Source organism: Macrosteles quadrilineatus, unplaced genomic scaffold (assembly GCF_028750875.1).
Source record: "Macrosteles quadrilineatus isolate MER2022 unplaced genomic scaffold, UCM_ALF_1.0 Scaffold_1__1_contigs__length_201487025, whole genome shotgun sequence".
NCBI lineage: Eukaryota > Metazoa > Arthropoda > Insecta > Hemiptera > Cicadellidae > Macrosteles > Macrosteles quadrilineatus.
This window is the reverse complement of record NW_026542594.1, coordinates 26,138,057-26,161,545: the sequence shown is the minus strand read 5'-3', so window position 1 is coordinate 26,161,545 and position 23,489 is coordinate 26,138,057. Positions and strand designations below refer to the sequence as shown.

Here is a 23,489-nt window from a genome sequence, read left to right as displayed (position 1 = left end):
GGCAATTCAACCTGCTCTATCAAAGCTATTTGAAAAAAGTTTACTTTTTCAACTAGTAGATTATTTTGAAAACAACCACTTATTAGATCAAGAACAGCATGGATATAGAAAAAATAAATCTACTACTACAGCTCTAATTTCTTATATTGAAAATGTATTACATAAGTTGGATGAGGACAATTATGTTGTTGGCGCCTTTTTAGACATGTCTAAGGCTTTTGATAGCGTGAATCATTTAAAGTTACTGCAAAAACTCAGAGCATATGGAATTAGTGGTAAAGAACTGAACTGGATAAAATCTTATTTAGAGGGCCGCCAACAGTTTGTTAACATTGGGTATTTAGATGGAAATAAGATGTACAATGTTAGATCTAATGTTAGAGAGGTTAAGTATTCTGTTCCTCAGGGATCTGTGTTGGGTCCGTTCCTGTTCCTGTGCTACTTGGGAGGGCTGCCAGAACATTTATCTGAACGGGTAGAAAACAATGCCCTCTGCTTGTATGCAGATGACATAAGTATGGCTATGCATGAAAAGAATATTGAACTTCTTGAAATAAAAATGAAAGATTCGCTCAAAATAATTGGAGATTATTTAAATGAAAAAAAACCTTTTACTTAATAAAAACAAAACAACCTTCATCAAATTTGAGTGTAAAAAGTCTGGCGAAAAGATATTTGAAAATTTTGCATGTGAAACCAAATTTTTAGGTCTAACCTTGGACAGTACACTAAAGTGGACCTCACATGTCGATAAAATATGTAATAAAATTAGCTCCGGTATTTTTACTTTAAGACGACTATTTCCCCTTTGCAGTAAAGAAATTTTGCGTGTGGTTTATTATTCAAATATACACTCCCATATTGCTTATGGCATTGAAATATATGGTGGAACAAATAAATCTAACTTAAATGAAATTTTACATTTACAAAAAGAGGCCATAAGGTGCATCCTTAATTTAAATGAAAATGAATCATGTAAAAATTGTTTCAAAGAATTAGAATTCTTTACAGTTTACAGCCTCTACATATATAAGACTATATTATATGTTAAAAGCCGGGAGTCACAACTGCAAAGACAGCAGGATGTACATACTTACAATACTAGGCACAAACAAAATTTTATAATTAAAAAGCATAAAAAAGAAAAATTTAAAGAAAGTCCTGAATATATTGGGGTTAAATTTTTTCATTCTCTCCCTTGTAGCATCAGAAATGAGGAAAACAGAAATAAGTTCAAAAAAAAGCTTAAGAATTTTCTAATTAATGGAGAGTTTTATAATTTTGAAGAATTTACTGCACTATGTTCAAATATGTAAATAAACATGTAAATATGTAAAAAAAAAAAAAATAAAATAAAATGGATCAGGAAAATGGTTTTAGTATTAGTTATAGTTTAAGATTAAGACGCATTCATGTACACATTGTTGTATGTCTGAATAAAGATTTATTTGACTTGACTTGACTTGACTAGTGTAGCGAAAAAGTTATATGCTAGTGTGTGTGACAAAGTCAAGTCCTAACGGCCGGATGTTATGCTTAATTCGGCCCCTGCACTTTTAAGCCGAAACATAGTTGAGAATTAAGCTGTTTCTGCCGACGTTATTGATCGAATCTTTTTTATTTTTAAACGGCAAGGATTTTAGGTGAGGTCATAAATCCAGTTAGATTTTTGGGTTTCACTCACCTTTTTGAAATAAGGAGAACATAATCCTTGTCACCACAGTTCATACACCATAAACACATTTAAAATTAAAACTCCAAAAAGATTAATTCAATTGGTTTTTTAAAATTAATTTTTTCATCATTTTAGTGAAACTAGCTATGACCTTAAAAGGTTTTAAACAATATCTAAATTGTTTGTATAACTTTGTAAACATGGAATTTTTTTAAAGTTTTGACTTAAAACAATTACTTAGAATTAAAGTTAATACATTTGAGGGTTAGGCCTATAGCATTCAAGCAGCAGCAAATTCAGTCTTTACAAGTATTGTCAGAAGTGTTGTGTATGTTTTGCGTTTTTGTAAGAGAGGTGATGAAGACTCTTAGTCTTAATGTTTTACTAAAAAACACACTTTATTACCTCTTCTGTAGTAGCAAACCTTAGTACTTATTAAACCTAATGTCATCTTAAGAGGGAACAAATCTGACGTTTTAAAGTAAATATATTCGTGAAATTCATTCAGGCAAATGGAAATTTGCTTAGTCTCCAGGTTTGCTGCATCGAGATATTCTTTATATTTTAATATATTTTAAATGTACTATAAGAACATTACGTTTACAATAGTTGTAGATGTATTATAACAACATTAGGTCTGACAACAAAATAACATTTTTGCTTATAAGTGTAATTACTGTTTTGTTTTGCAGCTTGCAAGAACACATGGAGTGAGTACAGGGACTGTGGTATGGACAAATGTATTAAAAAACAGAATTTCAAAGATGGATGGGTCAATTGTCCTTACTTAAACTGTCCTGATGAAGAGGGCTGTTCAAATAGCACATCAGGTGGGTGAATGCTTACTTATTACGCGCCGTACAATACATGGTTTCCGCCGTCCAATTTAAAACGCTGTGTCTATGTTCCTTTCACCTTACACGGTTCCTGACTGTAAGGCGAGATGTGTTTATACCGTCACAATAGACAAACAGTGTCCAATCAACAGGTGAGATCATAAACACTAAAAATTGCAACAGCTGATCTATTTTCACTGGCTTGTAGGCTCAGGTTTGATTAAAAACTGAGCAGTATGAAAGCGTAAAATCTAAGATAACCCAAGATTGTTTCCCGGATAGCAGTGGCGGTTCTAGGACCTTGTCAGGGGGGCAGGCTAATTGGGGTGTCCTACACCAGGTGGGGTAGTTGGGGTGCAATTATGAGTTCCAGCAGCAGTGATGAAAAAATTGCTATTATACCATTGGCACTAGCTGCGGAAGAGGATGATCAGTTTTAAGGAGTAAGAGATGATTTAGTGTTCACAGTATCAATTCCACAAGGGATAGTGATGGAGAGTATCATAAGCTTTTTCCAAGACTGAAAAAAAAACAATCAAAGATTTTGTCAATATCATCGTATATGAGTTACAAAAGTTATGCAGCTATTACACACAGCTTCGTCCAGCACACCCACAGATCCCTGTACACGCTAGCCTTTGCAGCTGTTGCAGCTTCCTGCCAGCCAGCATCTGCTCAGCCTTCATGGCCACCACACTAAGGCTGTGTATCTAACCATTGGCTTGACTATGGTCTCATAAATCCAATATATTAGATTAAAGCTAAGTCCCCATTTCTTACCAAAGGTAAGACGTAACGAAAGGTTAGTAACGGTAAGAAGGCGGACAGATTGATACTCAGACAGTTTGGTTTACTTAAATATTATTAGTTATTTATCAAACCTCCCACAACAGATTTTTCTAATATTTTGTAGTTTTTAACAAACTCGGACAAATGATGTGATCCCGATATGACAAATTCCTTGATATAATGATTTTTTCCCCCTAGAATACTGCATAAGACACAATGTTTTACCTCTACATATCGAACAAACTCTATCAACAACCTTGATTTAACGAATTTTTGACGATCTCAGCTAAATTAAGACACCTCAATATAACGAATTTATCATTGTCAGAACCTCTACATAGTGAATTTAACCTCTACTTAACAAATTGTCACCATGTTTCCCTCAATATACAGAACATTATTGTTTTAAAAATCTCACTTCCTTTGATGAAAATAAAATGGAAAGGTGACGTCAACGATTGCGCTGACAGACAATCGTCTTCTCCGTTTAACACATCTGTGTGCTGTTCGCCATATCACCAGGCACAACTGATTTAATTACCTGGGGACTGATGACTATATTTATATTCTTTTTGCGAGTGTTTTTATTACCTTTAAGTAGGCTATGATTATATTACTTTTGAAATCTAATGTTTTTATTGTTTTTAACGTGATTTGTTTCAACTATTGCAACACCAATGCTAGTTGATTATTAATATTGACATTCCTCTGTTGTCATAAAGCAGTACAGTAGCCCCCGCAGGGGCGTGCCTACAGGGGGGGAGGGGACAATCGGGACTGGACCCCGGATGGCTAAAAATATTTTAGTATTAAATTCCCAAAATAAAGAAAAATAAATTTTTAGTATGATATTTAGCACCATTAGAAGTTATTAGCTAGTCCCGTAAAAAGTAACTGATAGAAGTTATTAGTTAGTTAGTTTAAAAACTAACGAATAAAATAGAAGTTAGCCAAACAACTAACGAATATTGCTATTCGTTAGAATTTCTATTCGTTATTCCCAAGTATGATAGTATAGGCTATTATAAACAAAAACCTATTATATGTGTTACATGTATCTTTATAATTTAATTATGTTCATATACTTAGTGTGTGTAATATATTCAAAGTGAATAGAAAATTAAATACATTTTGTCCATTGTTTGTCGGTTGAGTCACTAGACTAGGCCTAGCACTGGATCTGCATCGTGAGATTTGATTAAAACATTTGTTTAAATCATTGGACCACAAAGCGATATAAACATCTGTTACTTTCTGGACGATCCTTGTACTTAACATAATATAACAACTTGATTTTAGGATGGTTAGCATGTATTCTTGAAGAATCTTAATAGTTGTTTTCATCTTCCAGATGGAAAACATAATCCTCCAGAGCTGCGAAACCTGACATTGACCGCAGTAACGTCGGTTTTCTGTTCGTTTTTCCTGTTTCTCCTTCTAATCTGGTGCTGTCGCTATTTTGAACTGCTTTGCTGGGGAGCAAACACACTGTTGGGACGGCCCAACCCAGTAGAGCTGAGTCCTATGAACCGCCGAGCCCCCAGTCCAAGTGCCCCCCCACCTGACACCTCCGCCAAAGATCTTCCCCCGTCATATGAAACTTTGTTCCCCGACAGGTAACTTCAAGACAGTTTATCATTTGCTGCCTGTGGCAAAGGAATGAAGACCATTTGATAGGTGTGCAAAATATTATGAATATTTTAGTAAAAATTAATTTTGTACTGGTTTTTAAAGCGTAGCTTGTCACATTTTGCAAATGATTTTACATTTTATCATTAACATGTTGTTTGTGAAACATGTTTGCAATCATACTCGATTTTATGTATGTAACCCCATCTGAGTGCTTTATTCCTTCACAATCTCATTGATATAATTTCTGGGTTAAGTTTTAAAACTTTACTTGTATAAGTATTTGTGCACCAGTTATGTATATGAGTTGTCTGAATGTAACAATGGTGAACTCGAACACCATCTCTGGTCCTGCCAATAATCAACTGTTAATCATGTCTTCTATGAGGGATTAGTATGATAATGTAACAATTTGTGTCTTGTCTTAGCAAACTGTCATTTTTCGTATATACATAGTGTTAAATTTATGCTTGTATGATTTTACAATGAATACAGTAGCTGGAAACTTTGGCACACTAATTTTACTGATTTTAAGTCAATGGATATAATTACAAAAGTTTTCAATAACAAATCAATAATCTATATAACATTTAGAGAAACTTCATCATTCATAAAGTACATTCAATGCATTCTAAATAGCAATTTTGTAATTATTTACTTGTTTCACATATATTTTTGTAAAGAAACTGCTGGGCACAATCTTTTAGCACAATATGTAAAATGTTCCCTTGATATATTCTGTTTATTTTTATTTATTGATAAGGTGAAGAAGGAAAAATAATTATGAAACCAAACCCCACAATTCATTCTTAGTTTTGGGGTAAAATTTTTATAATATTCCAGATATATTAAGAATACTAGCAGAGTACCCGTCCTTCGTACGGGGTTGGCATATAAGTATAAAATGCAGTTATACTCGAGCTTTGCATTTGCAGTGGGTGAGAGGACACAGTTTGGTAAAATTTGGTTCTTTAAATTTACGGTACCGGTATGCTATAGTATAACACATCTACCATAGCTATAATGCTCTACCCCTGCACCTAAATCATAACAAAAATAAATTATCAAACATTCGCACAATATCACGAATTATTCATCAAATTAAAAACATAAACATAACTGTAAACAATCCTACTTTGACAGTTCTCATTGCATATCACAGGCTTTTGTCATTTATTGGTTCATATTAGCTGTTGTCATAAAAGAAAAAAAAAATTAATAGTGCTGCACCCCATTGGTAAACCTTATAACTTTTTAATGCTATTGCATATCATAGAACCAACTTAAATAGTTAAAACAACTGACTAAATTCTTTAATTCCTTTTAAATATTATGTTAGTAATTAATTGTTTTTATTTCAAATTGTCTTTACTTGTCTTTTCTTAGCTGGTTATTTAAATTATTTTTCACCACACTATGATGTTTTTGGCTGTATTACATATGTTAATTGGTGGCTGAAAGTTACGTTTTGCTGGCCATGCCAGCTGTCATCGTAATTTGGGGACCGAGCAAGTTTTTACAGGCCGGGGCCGCAAAATCAGCTGTCCGCTTACCACAATCAAAATCCATAGCATTACAATAGAATTTTGTTATTGTCACCGTTGCCTAGCAACTATTTATTTTTATTTTTGCTGATTCCTCAAATTATTTCTTCACATAACCTTAAAGTTGTAGTTATGTTGACTATCAGTGTGCATTATAATTGTGGTAAATAGTGGTAATAGGGTATAGTGTGGTGAAAAATAGCGTTCGTACCACGGACCGAAATGGTTTTGCAGCTCTCGATCGATTTAAGTTCTCGACTTCGTCTCGAACTTAAAAACTATCTCGAGCCGGCAAAACCTCATTTTCGGCCCTAGGTACGAAATATACTATAAAATCATCTGCCAATGTTTTTGTTTTGTTTTGGTTTTCAGAGAGTTCTGTTCATGAAAATAAAAAGTTACAAGTTTGTGATAATATAATACTCATAAGTTTAACATGGGTAACTACAGAAGGATTTTTGAGACAAAAATAGGCCTATATGTTAATCAGGAATGTGAGCTATCATCATGCCAAATTCCAGCCCAATCTGTCCAGTAGTTAGTGCGTGATTGAACTTCAAACAAACAAACATACACACAAACTTTCACATTTATAATATTAGTATAGTATGATCAAGGCTCCACTAGAAAAACAGGCCATGTTGCAGCACGGGCAGCGCAACACTATGTCACAGTGGTGTATAGTTGTACTAAAATCTTACCATTTACAATCTGACAAACAACCAGTTTATTTACCTAAAACATATGGGATATTGCAAAATAGCAGTGAATTTATCAATGAATCCATCCACTAATGTGACGTCATGGATCCTGCAGCATGGCCTGTTTTTCTAGTGGGGCCTTGGTATGATGATTTTATTTTATCATGCCAACACTACAACTATTCAATATTCATATCCTGCATCAAAATCTGATTTAAATCTTTATTTTCAATCTTCCAATGTTCCAAATACTGTTCAGGGTGACCTATCATCCTTATTTACACTTTTTTCATCCTTGTGTCTATACTAGCAGGGTATTTTGTTATTTGAAGACTCAAAGCTATAATACGGTATATGGACTTGTACTGATCAATTAAAAAATGTGTCTACCATATGTTTGTCTTGACATTGATATTATTTAAAATGTCTCACTTGGAATCCCGCCATGGGGACCAATCATAGAGCAATCTCATTGTCGTAAATTTCAAGTCAGCCATCATATTACTCTATTTTAAACTGGCACTTATGTACGTTTACAGGGAAGGGCTGACTCTTTATTGAATATTAAAAAGAATAAAATAAGTAATCAATTGGGTTTTCAGTATATGTGTGTTTTTGAACATACAGACAGAATGATCTCTTGCGTCTTCACATTTGAATCACTTAACCTTACCTGACACTGTTTTGGATTGTAATGTTCTACGCATGAATTCTGCATGTACTATTCAAGTGTTCTTGTTGTAATCTCACTTTGTGTGGATTTCCCTAATTTATGTCATATCCAATCTATTTTTTATTTGTGTAGAGAGTAGGAAAAAAACTCGAACATAGAACAAGGTATTATATGTAACTTTTCTGTGATGTAACAAATAAAACAAACACATTTAAATGGCACTTTATAAAGTTCCCTTTCACAAGAAGACTTATTGTTGTGATATTGTTGTATTTGTTAGAAAATCATGCTGCAGTTGCAATTTCATGATTTGACTTGCTTTTAATACTAAAAATTGGCTTTCTTGTTTTGTGTTATTAATTGACTGACTAAAATATTAATTGAATATATAAAATAAGTATTAAATACCAGTAATTCAATTATTTTGTACAATTTTTTTATACTTACAATTTATTAATTTTTTAAATCCAAATAATTTGTAACAAACTTCTATTTAGTTGTAATTATTTTTGTAAATCTTATGGGACATATTTCCTTTTAAATACTTTGTGAGAATTGTATTCCTTTAATCCTTTTATAAATCTTTATATCATACCATAGACAAAAATAATTAGGTAAATATAGACAGTGAGCCGTGCTGCGGTTACCATGGTTACTATAGGTTCTGGCACACACCGCTGGGAGCGTCGTGTACTTACGTAGCGTGCAGTAGCGTAGCCAGGATTATGTCAAGGGGGGGGGGGGTTTCACATAGCTGATCTGGTGGGGGGGGGGGGTTTGAGGGCCACAGCCGTAACCGTAGAAAAGAAATAATAATGTTTGTTTAGGGCCATTTAAAAAATAACTAAGTGTAAGATGTCATCTAACAATGTAAGCACAGTTGTTGATTTGCTATGTATACCCCTAGTACATTTATTTTGGTTTTTTGATATTCCTTATTTGCACAGTTCTTTTAGTTTAATGTGTTGAAATGCATTGTATATTTAATTTAACTAGTTTGTTACCATTATTATTTATATGCAGTAGGTTCTGACATTATTATTTATGAAACATCACAGTTTATTTGACAAAAATAAAACGGAAGCATGACAAAACTAAGAATCGGCTGATAGCTTCAAGGTCAGTGCTATGCGCTTGAACTGATAGTCGGCGTCCGCTCCTTACACATCCTGTCTGTCTGCTGTGCGCTATGTCACAGATCACACTTATTCTGTCCTAAAACAGCACGTAGCAGTAGCCTATGGCCAACAGTAAGCCTATGACTAGCTTACTAGACTATCTATTTTTCTGTTCTTTACGTGATTCATTTCTGTACACATACTTTTATTTATATGTAACTTTTCTGTGATGTAACAAATAAAACAAACACATTTAAATGGCACTTTATAAAGTTCCCTTTCACAAGAAGACTTATTGTTGTGATATTGTTGTATTTGTTAAATTTTAGTTAAATTTATTAAATTTATTAAATTTCAGTGTTTGGAAATTTGTTTGTAGAGTTAGCTATGATTTTAAACATTAAAGTTTTTATTACTGAACCAAGAGTCAATGACAACTTATTATGATTGCGCAATACTACTTTAAGTGTCTTTTAATTTAATTGTGGAAAACAAATTAATCATCACAATAATGTCCATTTATACAGTATTAGGAGTTTCTATGGGTATTTTATGGGCAAAATCCTTTTGTCAAGGGGGGGGTTATGACCCCCAAAAAACCCCCCCCCCTTGGCTACGCCACTGGTAGCGTGTACGACGTAACAACATGGCGCTCCCAGCGGTGTGCGCCAGAACCTATGATAACCGCAGAACAGCTGACGGTCTATAATATTCTTTTTGTCAATGATCATACCCAGTATTTTGATCTCTCTCTATTATTTTGCATCAAATAAATTAATGATAAATAGTTTTTATGTGACTGGCTAGGTTCTAGAAAGATACTTTTACGATATGGAAGCTTCATAAAATACATCACTCAATTATTGCACAGAGAAGTAAGAAACAGAGAATACATTCAATGGTACACTTAAGATGTGTCTAGCACCAGTCGCTGGCGTCTAGAGCAAATTCTATTTGTCGTTCCCTTCCGCTGTCCTTTCCTCCCTCGCCATTGCGTACTACAGCGTTCACACAGCAGGAAGACCCTTTGCACTACAACTGCTGAACAAAATATGCTATGGGTCATCCCAGTCTGGGGTCTTCCTTGATCTGTAATAGTACTTTTCCGTTCCATCATACCAGCACCTATAGGCACACGGTTGTCCCAAGAGTTTGGATCCTCTGTATCTTACTTCTATGTGCTTATTGTTGTTTTAGTCTGTTATGGTAGTAGAAAAATAAATCTAATTATTTTAGTTTTAGAGGAATATTAAAGATCTAATTGATAGTCGAAGAGCTAAAAACAATGTATTGACCAAAGAAATTGAAATCTTTTCATCAAACAGTGTTTGATCATATTTAGCTTTTATCATGTAGAGTATGATCTTTGACGATTTAGCTGCACTAGAAATGTCAAAGCATCATCTGCAGTAAAGTCTGCCCTAACCACCTGACCTTTGGGTCTGCTCTATTATCTTTTAAATGTGCAATCTAATTGTGGCTGCAGTAAGAAAATATCGGAAATACAGAAAAGCAGAATGAAAGTCTGAAACGCTTGTAATTTATAGTGATACAAATACAATATTTACAGTTAAAAATAAATCTCAAAGTTTTATTAAGGTAATATCTAAATTATTCCAAATATAAACATAGGTACTTTAGTGCTTCAGGTAAAATTATACAAGAGTTTCACTGTGCATCATTGTAGTTCTCGTAGGTAGCAAAATTTAGTTTGCATTCAAGTGTAGCTCTAACCTTATTTTGTTTTTAATATTGTGGCTGTGTCTTTCAAAGATAAAACACCGTAAGCATTTTCATTAAATTGATCACTTTAGTTATTGATCACTGAAGGTTTTCACAAACAAGTAACTTATCCGCTTTAAAAATCTCATCTCATATTTCACATATTTAACCATTTCATTGTCATTTGGTATTCCGATTCTATATTCTATAACTGATCAGTTCTCATCTGTGCATTTTTCAGATGCAGGATGTCAACCATAATAGACGACATGAAATAAATTAATAGTACTTATTTTTCAGAAAAAAATATATTTAATTTTCCAAAGCCGAGGGCCAGTTGGCGCACAGGTTACTTGCCTCAGGGAACTTGAAATACATTAGAGGCAAGTAACCTGCCTACTCTACTGGCCTTGCGTAAACAAGGTTAGCCAAACAAGTTCATGAAAGTCTTTTGCAACAATAATTGTTCTAAAGAAAGTGATAAATGAAGTAATAGTTAAGGTAATATTTTCTAGGAAATGCTGTGTCTGCTGTACACGTCACACCCTAATATCTAATTTTTGCTTTAATCCATTTCAATGACATCAATTGACAATTTGTTTTTTGAGGTTAAAATTGTTAGACTAATAATTATACATTAAAGGATAGTAATCACATTCAAGTTAAATTCACATTACAAAGCATTATTTAAAGAAATTTATATAAGTCTCAAAGTTTTATTTAGGTAACCAATGCCTACATTATTCAAATTATAAGCATAGGTACTTAAGTGCTTCAGGTCAATTTACTACTTAATCATTGATTGTATTTACAATTCAGGAACAAATATAAATAATACATTAGGAACTGAACATAGTGCCTTTATGTTTAGGCACTACGTGCATTTTTTTGTTTTCTGTTTACTTGTACTAGATATTTTATATTGAGTATAATTTGTGCTGTCAATCCTACTAAATAAACTAGAACAAATTTGTTTAACGTCCTTTTAAATGTGTAAATATGTACAGAATTCACCTTTAAAACCAGTATTTTTGTAATATCTTGAAAAGAACCGTGTGTGGTGTTTTATATGTATAAGAAATGTTATATATTTGATATTGTATTTATTTATGTGTATTTTATACAATTTATTAAATATGCTCATGCATATACAAAAAACTATGAGTTTGCTTGTTTGTTCCCAATGTTTGTTTTGATCTATTGAGTGTTTATTGACAGCACTTTAATAAAACTAGTGTACCTGACTACCCGTTGCTCGAAATCAAGCAGTTGTCAAGTACCGGTATTATACAGAAGTTATTTTAAAACTACAGTAATAACAGTCATAATTTTTTATGAGTTTAAAAGACCCGACTAAATGCTTATGTAACTAATTAAAATACTCACGCTATTTAATAGCGCTTTGAAAAAATAAACGCTTCTTGTAAAAATATTTTAGATTTTTTTGGACCCGGCCTTATTTTTTAGTGTTTTCTACAAATGTTTCCCGACTTAAAGCTGTTACCAGTAAACATTTCTTGCGTGTATTTATTTGATCTAACTTTAGGTAGGTTTACTTTACCACTGTGACAACATGATGTGTATATTCTTCATGGTTTTTTTTTACCACCAAAATAAGTTGCTTAATATAACTGGCAATAGTATATTTAATTACTAGGACCGAAAGTGGCATTTTCCATTGCGTGCTCAAGTTTTTGTGTGAGGCTTCGCCTCACACAGGGAACCCCAATTTCACGTGCGAGGCGAAGCCGAGTATGTGAGCTATTTTAACGTACGAGGCGAAGCCGAGGATGGAAATAATGGAGCAAGTGCCAGATAATAACTTTCGGTACGAGTTATGAACGATACTTTTCATCACAACGCAAAAATACACAAACACAGAATAGCAGACCTCAGTAATATTAAAACTATTTTATTTCTCAATTAATTTGATTGAACATCAAAAAAAAATAAAATCTTCTAAAAAGAAACCTACGTATATTTCTCAATAAGATTTGTTTAAACACCAAAATAAAAGAATAACACAACTTTTAAAAATACACACAGCTGATTAAAATCATTAAATTAAACCGTAACAAAACACTAGCGCGTGTAGTGAATAAATGGAGAACTAATTGAGAGCGAGGGAAAGTAAATTTAGAGCGAGGGTAAATCAGCTGATCGATTTTCCCTCGCCCTAAATTAGAGCTTGGGAAACGACTACTTTCATTGATGTCAGCTGTTATCGAAAACAGTTACTTTCGTTAAGGAGTGATGAAAAAATTATTCATCTCCCCAAGTGATTGTGTACCTGGATTCCTTACTGTGAGACCAGGCTTCTCCTCTACTCTTCTCATAAGTATAAGATTTCCTATTAATTGTCTCCTCCTGTTTTCAATATTTATCCTTTAAATTCAAGAAATGTTCTGTTCTTCCAACAAAACTGATTAGGCCTAACTGTTTAGATTTGTTTATAACCTCCTATAAATGTAACAGACATCGAGACATCAATATTTACTCCCAAAAAGCAGGTAAGTTTATTTTTATATATAGCTGTTTTTTTTTTTAATGTAATTCTTATGGGGAAAATACGACCTTTGAGAGCGTTCCGTGCCCTTCAGGGTAAGAGATTTTTAATTTTAACCTTTATGCAAAATTACGAATTGAGACAAATTATTTGACACCTCTAAAGTTAAAATCGGTCCAGAAATAACGGAGGAGTTTTGTTCACAAAAAACAGCCCTCACGTATTAATATAAGAGATAATGCTTTAAACAAAGTCTCCGAACAGTGAACATGCTGTTCAGTCAGTCATGCTGTCAGTTAAACTCTGTTTTGATTTACTCTCACATCATTACAATTAATTTTTGGGTTATTTTTAAATACAGTACATTAGTCTCAATTGTTTGACCCAAACCGGTTCTTGAATTGGAGGTTTAAATGATGATTTTGATTAAGTTCTTTTCAAGTTTGATTTGGTACTACCAATTATGATATTATCAGACCAAGCCGATGTCAGGAAACCCATGTATTTGAGAGCTGTGTTTACCTATGGTCCAAAACTGAGGACAGGAATAACTGGAGAACTGGAGCAAGTAAATCACTTTAGGTACAAGTTATGGAGGATTCTTTTTATCACAATGCCAAAATACTCATAGCCTATACAAAATTACAACCTCAGTAAAATTAAAACTATTAATCTAAATTTAATTTTCCTAAATTAAGAAGTAAATTCAAATTGGTTATAAAGCAAACCTTCATAAAAACTTTAAAATTAAGTTCAAGTTATGATTATTGTGCATTAAACAAGCACAAGCTAAAACTCACCATGACTAGCTTATGTCTCCTATTTCTGTTTAAATTTGTATTGTTTAACAGTAAAACGCCTGATAAATTAACGTTGGACCTTTTTTAATTTTGTGTGTGTTTTCTACGCCAATTGAATTTGTTTACATTTAGAAAGAGAACCTACACCTAATAATGAAGCTTTTTATGAAGATTGGAAGCTGTCATTGTTACTCATAAACAGCATATTAATGAATCGAGTAAACAAACCTACTGGCATATGTATGGTAATTAATTAATGTAACCTCCAGACTAATTACCTCCTTGGGGGATGCATGGCCTTGGGCATCAAAGAGAGTTAAGTGGTGGGCCTGTGTAAGCTAACTACCAGAGAAAAGCTGTGTTCATCCAATAACACTGAAACTTTATTGTTGGTTCTACATTCTAAAAGGAACATTATTTACTGTGTGTGAATTGGAACTTCTTATGATTAATTAAAAATTAATAATTCACATACAGTGTACATTTATATATTTATCAAGTTCTTTCTAAGATCCATTAACTATAGTCAATTACCCTTTTTATACATTTCAACCAAGTTAAAGTTGTTGAACATTATACATTGTAACAAAGTGTCACTATATCAAGAGGCATTTCCTTTTGTTGTCTTTTAGCGTAGTACTGCTTAGAATTAAGTGGATTTTTTATTTGTAACAATTCATGGTATATACCTACATTTATTTTTGTTCTTGTATTTCCTTCTTAAACTGTAACCCATGGTCATCTACCTGATCTTAAAAATCAGCAAACTCTTGAGCATATTCAAGACTGTCAGCTACAGTCAGTGACTTGTAACTAATTTTTCTGCAATGCTTCAGGTCAGTCGGCCCCTCAACATCTGGTACATATGAGGGTAAAACTTTTCTACAAACTACTGCTTGCCAATTCAAAGGTTTAAACCATTTGTGGTTTTTAAAGTCATCAACTCCATCTTTCAAGTTGCCATACCGTCTTGTAAGGTCTTTCTGCAAAGCTTGGGTTATAAGGTGCCTTAAATCTATACTCATAAATGAAGGGAATGTGTATTTTCCATTGACGATTTTTTTCAACTTTGCTACCTCTGATTTATCCTTAAACGGGGCCTGCCCAGTTGTTAGCTCAAACGCAAGAACTCCTACTGCCCACCAATCCACGGCTTTACCGTAACCTTCATTCAATATTATTTCTGGGGCCAAATAATCAATTGTTCCACAAAATGTGTACGTCCTGCCATTCTTCAAATGTTTGCAGAATCCAAAGTCAGTAAGTTTTATGTACCCCGTGTGATCTAGTAAAATATTTTCCGGCTTTAAGTCTCTGTACACGATGTCCAAATAATGGAGATATTCCAGTGCCAAGATTACCTGAGAAAGGTAAAACATAACTAATGATTCATCAAATTTGCCTAAACTTTGAAGGTGTTGAAATAACTCTCCACCTTGTATAAAAGGTAGGACAAAATACAAATAGCTGTAGTCTTTAAAGAAATAGTCCAGACGCATAGTGAAAGGGCAGTCGGAGCATTCCAGCACTAATTTCTCAGTTCTTGTATTGTTTATCTGTCTCAATTCAACCACTGTCTTTTTTAGAACAGCTTTCATGGCATGCACATTGCCAGTTTGTTCATTTTTTACAAGGTAAACTTGGCCAAAAGATCCTGAGCCAATCAATTTTAATCTTGTAAAACTTTTTAACCAACACTGTTTATTTTTTAGCTTAACTGGTTCTTCTTTTCCTTGCAAAGACGCCCATTTCTCAAAAAACTGCCCTCTTGACTCCTCTAAAAATGTTTTATAGTTAGGAATGTCCACAGGTCCGAAATCTGGGAATCGATAAGTTTCTTCTTTTGGTGCATTCCCCCATCCTATAAGATCCACAAATCGATTCATTTATTGTGACTGACAATCAAAGCTTAAGGTCAGTATTTGTAAATTATGTTACATAACCATGAATCTTCTATTTAAACTCAACTTTACATAACTGTGTATAGACCTCATTACATACTGTAATTTGATTTGCCATTTGTGTCAGTTTCCATTCTTTTTAACTTTCTTAGCTAGGTTAAAAAGGTAATATAGTAATCGTTTTGTAAACAGATCATTTTATAAACAGAAAACAACTGTACAAAGTTTGGTATATATTTTACTAATCTCAGCTGTAGGAAGTATAATTCCTGGTTATAAGATATTTATTTACACAAAGTGAGTTACAAGCTATATTCTGTGTAATAGTCAATGATAATACTGAATCAAACTCCATCAATTCTAATAGCAGGACAGTAGTGTGTTCTATAACAATTGGTGCATCTATTAATATTAACATTGGGTTCAGAAGAGGGTGTGTGATACATAATTTTTTCCTGATTCAATGCGATTCAAAGAAATTCGATGCAGCATGGCATGTTTTCTTTCAAAATTATTACTACTTGTGTTTCTGTAATGGATCATTTACCTTTAAAAAAGGGTTAAAGTAAAAAGAAAAATTACTAAATAACATGTTTTTTGAACAAGAGGATAGTTTCTGGCATCCTGATGAAGGAAATCCAGACTTTACTAACAATTACAATAAGCCTATACCAAAGCAATCGTTATTATTATTATTGATACTGGTGTGGATTAATGTCCCCACTAGTGAGGACTATACTAGGTACTATTCACAGTACTATCCTGATGATTAGACCAATTCCAATTTGTTAATTACAAGGACAAATGTGGTTCGGATTCCACTATAAACTGTAGGTCCCTATAAGTTGCCATCGGCTGTATGGGTTTTTAATTAATAGCTGTGTCTAAGGAACATGCCTTAGTCACTAACAAGACTTAAGGGGGCTAGCCTAGCAAAAAATTTCAAATTTTATCAATTTTTTTAAAATATATTTTTTTTCTTTTGTGAGTTTTTTCTGATCAGTTTGGTACCAGAATTATAAAGATATCTATTGTTTTAGTTGAGATATGACCAAAAACATTTATCAGTGCACATGCCTTTCCATTGTTAGTTATCCGATACTTGTCCGCGACTTGTGAGAGTGTCCGTCAATTTTCCGAAACTAGTGTTTTTTTTCTTACTATTTACATGATATCTTCTAAGCCAGTTGAGATATCATCACAAAATTTTTACAGGATGTTTATACCATCAGTGCCTATGACCTGAACTAGAATTATAGCAGTAGGTATGGTTTAAGTAACAAAATATATAAATTTAACAAAAAATTAAATAAAATATTTGTTTATAATCTACAATTTTAAGCCAATTAACCAATTTCAATTATATTAACATATTTTTAGTTCAGGCTATAGCCCTAGGAATAAAGAAAAGAACCATACCAAATTCATTTGTGTAAATTAAATACAAAAAAACACAAAGTGTAAAATGGTTACCTAGGTTTTTACAAATTATAAAATTTAATTTTTTTATCATAACTCCCAAACTCTTTAACATTTTTCAAAATATTTTACATGATAATATGCCCAGATTTGTGCTTAAAATGCCCTGAAAAATTCAAAATCCTAGGTCAAAAAGTGTATTCACAGCAAAATGTTTTCTATAAACGTGCGTTTTAGCTAGGCTAGCCCCCTAAAAGATCGTGCCACTCATCCTACACTCATATTTGTGTTAAAATACGCACATAGTGGCGTCCCCGTCTTAAATAATTGATTGATAATTGACATACTGTAATTATGTACCTAACTAGATTTCCACTTTTATATTTGTTGGCTTTCAATACTTTGGGTTCATTATTACATGATATGTAACAGATAGATGTGAAGTTAAAAATAAAAATAGACTGAAACTAATTAAAGTTTGTGTTAAACACAAAAAATTCAAAGAGATGAGTGAGTAGGCCTACCAAAAAGATAACATTTATTAATTAGAACTTAAAAATGAACTCATTGTTACAAAACATTACTAGATAAATTAATTGTGAAATAAATAAACACATTCGTAAATAGTCTTAAACTCATTATAGGCCTAAATTAGATTTATATATGCATAGGGACGTAATCGATGCATTGTTTTTTTATGCACCAGGACCAAATCGATGCATCGGTATTTCGATGCATGCTGAATCATGCATTTTCGATGCATCATCGCACACAACTATTCAGAGGTACGGTATAGCAAAGATGACATTTTGGAGGAGATTCAGGCAGCATTGGAAAGTCCCTAGAGTGGTGGCAGCCCCCCGCAACACACAAACAAACATTCTGCAACAAATTGTAAAGTTGTAAAATGTTATTCAAGAGTGGAGATAAAACACACTAACAAGAGGCATTCAAAATGTCTTGCCCTCTATTCCGCCACAGTGAGCTACAGTACTGTGTTTTGTATTAGAGCTTTTATATCCATAAAGTAATATACCGTAACACGTTTTTACTCTTTCTCCCCTCCTGTGAGTACTTTTGTGTGTAATAAAACTTAGGGAATAAATGGTATCAGCAAACAACTCGTATACTTTCTCCCATTAGCCTGACATTAAAATTGAACATTATAATACTGTACCTACCTTATTAAGGGGAAAACAGTTAGTAATTAGCCTAATAAGTAAGCACGGGAATAACTATTACCAAAATTCTACAACATTTTGGGTTGTGCCATTTTGTTTAGAGATATAAGTACTATAATATACTAAATTTTAACCAATATCGTTGGGGCCGTTTTTGTATCTGCAGTAAATTTGTCAATATTTATCTTATTCAATTATTAATAACTCGTATACTTTATATCTTATTCGTAGATTACCATTATATTCACGAGGAAGGCCAATTTACTGTTGACTCTCGTTGGTTATTGTTCTGTTATTTCAATTGCAACATAAAACACCTCAGTCAATAGCTTACATGCTCCTTGTGCAAGCATGGAAAATGATATAACCCCTTGGATAAAATACCCTGCAACAGCTAACCTGATAACTAAGCGAATTTCCATTTGAATTATCGGATCCCCACTGAATTATTTATCCCCTTAAACATGTTAGATTTATTCGCCAATTTAAATAACATCAGATTTAGCGAGTACTTAGTTTTGCTGTTGCAAAGAATGTCATAAAGTGTGTTTTTATTTAAATGTTAATAGCTTGGTATGAAAAAATAACCAATATGAATATTTAACTGAATTTGATCAAAATATATCTATAAAAAATAAGTTAACTGCAACAGTTCGCACATATTTACTCCAAAAAATTAACATAGTAATTTTGAATTTATAGTTTATTTAATTTGTTCTTTAACTGTTATAAATGCAAAGATAGAACAATATACCAAATTATTTGTTTTTGTTAGCGAATTTCCCTATAGGGCTATAGTAGCTATTACCGTATATGGTACCCAGAGGCTAAAAAAACTATTCGTCCAAATTTGTTTATGCATACAGTGTGATTGAAAAGTCCTGGAACGGTGTAATATATTTTTTATCATTATAGATCAAGTAATAGAACTTAGTATATCAATAAAAACCATAAATGTCTACTATTTCAAGCTATTATTACCTTTTTACCTCTTGAGGGCCCACGAGGAGTAAGGCAAGATTCTCAAATAGCAGCATAGGTCAAGTTTGGTATGAAATTAAAGGTCTTAGAGTTAGTAAAACACATTGCCGCAAACCCGAACTCTAATGGACAACCGAGTCAAAAATGGCAGCCGTTCAAAATATTTCATGAATCTGCCATTTTGAATCTTTGAACGGCTGCCATTTTTTACCCAGCTGTTATTTTGATCTCAAATTTGTATAATTCGATTCTACTAATAAATGTAATGTGCATATCAACCTATGCTTACGTTTATGATTTTATTACGACTTCTAGCGGGCGCCAAACAGTATGATAATCATTTCAAATTTAAGGAATATTTGAACATCTTTCATTTTTTACTCCATTGACGATATTGACATATATCTTTACAAGGGGTCTCTCCAGCTAGTGAAAAATAAAAATGGCCGCCATTCTGTAATTGGTTGTGATAGAGACCTCTACTTTTTGCAGATATTCTTTTAATCTAATGGCCTTTAAAATGTAATATAAATTGCATTTTTATGCTATATAGAAAATAAATTTCAACCACACTCAAAGATGCTCCAAGATCGGGCCGCCCACTCGTCAGGACAGATGCTACACAAGTTGGCGTTTTAACCAATTTTGCAGTATACCCACATCAGTCTCTTCGTTCAACTGCACATGAATTATTAGGAATTTCAAAAGATTCTATTCATCACATATTAAAACAACATAAAATATAATCCATATAAAGTTCAACTTCACCAGGATCAAAATAAGGACGATCCTGACCGTAGAATTCAATTTTGCCAGACCATGTTGGAAAAAAAATTGGGAAAATGTTAATTTAATTTCTTTGCTATGCTTTAGTGTCGAAGCTTCATTTTCGTTACATGGGACGGTTAATCGTCACAACTGCTGTTATTTACTGGCGACCTGTAAATTCACACTGGATGGTTGAATCCAACGATTGAATCCCACACGTAACGGCCAGCAAGAAATAATGTATGGGCGGGGATTTTAGGGGAATCTTTTGTAGACCTATTTATTGATGGCAATTTAAATGGAGACAATTACTTACAATTATTACGAAATGACATTATCCCTTCTATAAATGACATAGCTCTGTTGGTGATTACCAACCTTTTTTTCAACAGGATCGTGCACCACCTCATTTTAATGTAAGAGTAAGAGAGTTTTTAGACAAGGAGTTTACCGAAAGGTGGATAGGTCGGCGAGTTTTTGTAGAATGCCTGGCTCGATCACCAGACCTTACCCCTCTTGATATTTCTTTTGGGACTTTGTTAAAAGCAAAATTTATGACACAAAACCCGCTAATCTCAATTAATTAAATGCGCGGATTGAACAAGCATGCAAGCTAGTCACACCAGAAATATTGGCAATTGTGAGGCAGGCATTTGAGTCTAGACTTTACTTCTGCCTGGTGGACATTTTGAGCAGTTAATCTAAATTTAATCGGGGTACTTTTACCCTTTTTTCACACAAATAACCATTATTTCTTCATTCATACTTACAGTAAGGTGATAAGTTTGTTGTTTAAAAATCTAACAAAACAGATCAGATTAGATATATGTATAAGTATTTTATTTGATTTTGAAAAAAAAAAACTGAACTGCCATAACTTTTGATAGGATTGTGATGTAGAGACCTCTAGTTTACGCCAATCTTTTTCTTTTATTATGACCTTTAATATTATGACTTTACATACAATTATAATAGCGGTTTACGTTTGAAAATTTTGAGTTCCCCCAAACTACCCCTTTTGGGGGGAGGTAAAATTTACATACACCAAAAACTTCCTTTTTAATCATATAAACATTCTCTGAATATTATAATTTTATCTTTATTTTGTAACAAAAATAACCGGGGGGTGGGACTTTTGAAATTTTTTAGAGACTAAAAGATATATATACATTTGTCCGTGAACACGATAACTCGAGTAATTTTAGACCGATTTTGATAAAAATTTGGCTTGAAGGTGTAGGGCGGGATAAACATCAATAGGTTCGCGACCCAGCAGGATCGGATCATGGCAACAGTGTATTTTTTTTTTTGAGGTTTTGAAATGTTAAAAAATCAAACTTTTTTCACATTTTTACCCTTAAAACATTAAAATGCCTGATCTTCAATACAATCATTTTGTAGAGCTAAAAAAACAAAAATTTTCTATACTAAAGAGTTGCTGTAAAATTAAATGTTATAGAGAAAATACCAAAAAACTGTACTTTTAAGATTCCTATTCCATTCTTATGGATAAAAAAAACTGATGTAGTTTGCTTGTTTATGGAAATTTGAAATTTTGATCAAATTTAGAAAATTAATTTATTTTATTCCATACTATTAACATTTGGACAAAGAAAAATTTGTTCCTACAGTCAACCGACGAAGTTGGCTTCCTAGCACTGATTATAGTACAGAAAGCTGTTAATTGCTGCATTTACTTACTTTGCCAAACAGTTTTTACTTTGTCGCATACCAGTATTCCAACCAAACAACACAAAATAGCGTGCTTTTATTATGCACATAATCCGTGTACTGTGTACACTTGGAAATAGGTTGGCAACACTTAGAGATATTACCACTAATGGCTGGTTCAGTACCTATTTCTGCAATCTAATTCTGCCCATTTCATTCAATGTTTGGATTTAACCTAACCTAAAACTTGTACAGTGTTTGAAAGACTAATTATTTATTATTTGCTTTATAGTAACTGTAGGAAAAATATAATGTTTAACATGAGTACAAACTGCCTTTGCTGCACTCTAGAAACTTTCCACACTCACCTACGGCTCGCGTAAACATTTCTCTCGTGAGGTACTTGTATAATCTAATGTTATTTAATAAACATGTCTTGTTTAAGGAAATATTTTAGTAAAAATCTAATCAGGCAAATTGGAATTCGCTTAGGCTGCAGGTTTGCTGCGGGGGGAGGGTATTTATTTACTAAATAGTTTGGAAAGAAGCTGCAAAGTATTATATTTTGAGAGTAAAAAATTGAAAAACCAATTTTTATACCCCATAAACCCTGTTCCCATAGTCCGATCATGCTGGTTCCCGAACTTGTTCGAATAAAAGGTAGGCTTACACGTTTGTTCCCAACCAATGTCATAAAAATCAAATGATTTTTTTACTTGATTTGTCGTGCTATATCTCCAATAAATCGAAACGACTTGTGCATGCTTAAAGAAGCGCACAGGTCTGTGGAGGCTTGTTCTGCCCTTGGGCTCTGTCTTTGAGGCGGAAACACGGTAGTTGAGCATGGAGACCCAAGACATATTATACCTGTTCCAGAACAGGAATGGAGACAACCATCTTTATCTGTACCCCAAGCCTCCAATATTCTTCAATTAGACAGGTGGCAACTAAGAGGGGTCATAGGAATGGTCAGGGACTCAAGGGTAATGGCTTTTGAGATTCCACCTACATCGCTTGAGGATCTACAATGGAGACTGCAGATCATCTACTCTACGACTGCACAGCCTGAATGAGGTAAGGGAAAGCACTCTTGGAACAATGAGAAAGGGTAGATACCTTCCTCAGGGGGAGCCCGTAGATAGGATACTGCAGTTCATCAAGCAACTCAGGGCTGCTGGGCTCTGAGACACCAAGAGCAAGAAGCCCATTTGTGGCATATGTACACTGGGACTAGGTCCACCCCAATCCAATCAATCAATCAATTCCATACTAATATTTTTAATGAAGAAATTAGTTACTTAAACATTCTCTAAGAATATCCATTTAATATTTTTAAACATGGCTTCAACTTCAATGTTGGATGATTAGTTAATTCCCAGATATCTTCTAGCAACTGAAGAGTAAACATATCGAACTGAAACATTTGTTGTTTTCACACTCAAAAGTCACGCAGCCAGGTAGAGTGTATCACATGATCAGCGGTGTATCTCTGATGACAACGGATCTCCGATAGTCAAGATAGATCATTACCAAGAGTGGCAATGGCAGAGATTAGATACTGGTACATATGTTGTT

The 23,489-nt window shown here is 33.3% G+C and overlaps 2 protein-coding genes across 4 annotated transcripts in view; one reads left to right on the top strand and one right to left on the bottom strand.

The window, feature by feature from the left end:
* The window catches only part of LOC129005480 (uncharacterized), a 28,837-nt gene extending 17,000 nt beyond the window's left edge, over positions 1-11,837 (top strand). For 2 of the 3 annotated variants that reach the window (XM_054434385.1, XM_054434394.1), the window contains exons 4-5: positions 2,368-2,505; positions 4,652-5,438. In XM_054434385.1, coding sequence (XP_054290360.1) covers positions 2,368-2,505; positions 4,652-4,920 — 407 coding nt within the window. In that variant the 3' untranslated portion in view covers positions 4,921-5,438. Of the gene's footprint in view, positions 1-2,367; positions 2,506-4,651; positions 5,439-10,928 lie in introns of those variants that run through there. The other variant, XR_008491831.1, reaches the window with a different exon arrangement.
* A 2,554-nt stretch (positions 11,838-14,391) lies between these two features.
* Positions 14,392-16,052, bottom strand: LOC129005472 (cAMP-dependent protein kinase catalytic subunit alpha-like). The gene has a single exon (XM_054434371.1). It carries the CDS (start codon positions 15,877-15,879, stop codon positions 14,746-14,748), a length of 1,134 nt encoding a protein of 377 aa, XP_054290346.1. The 5' UTR covers positions 15,880-16,052; the 3' UTR covers positions 14,392-14,745.
* Between the last annotated feature and the right edge of the window lie 7,437 nt (positions 16,053-23,489).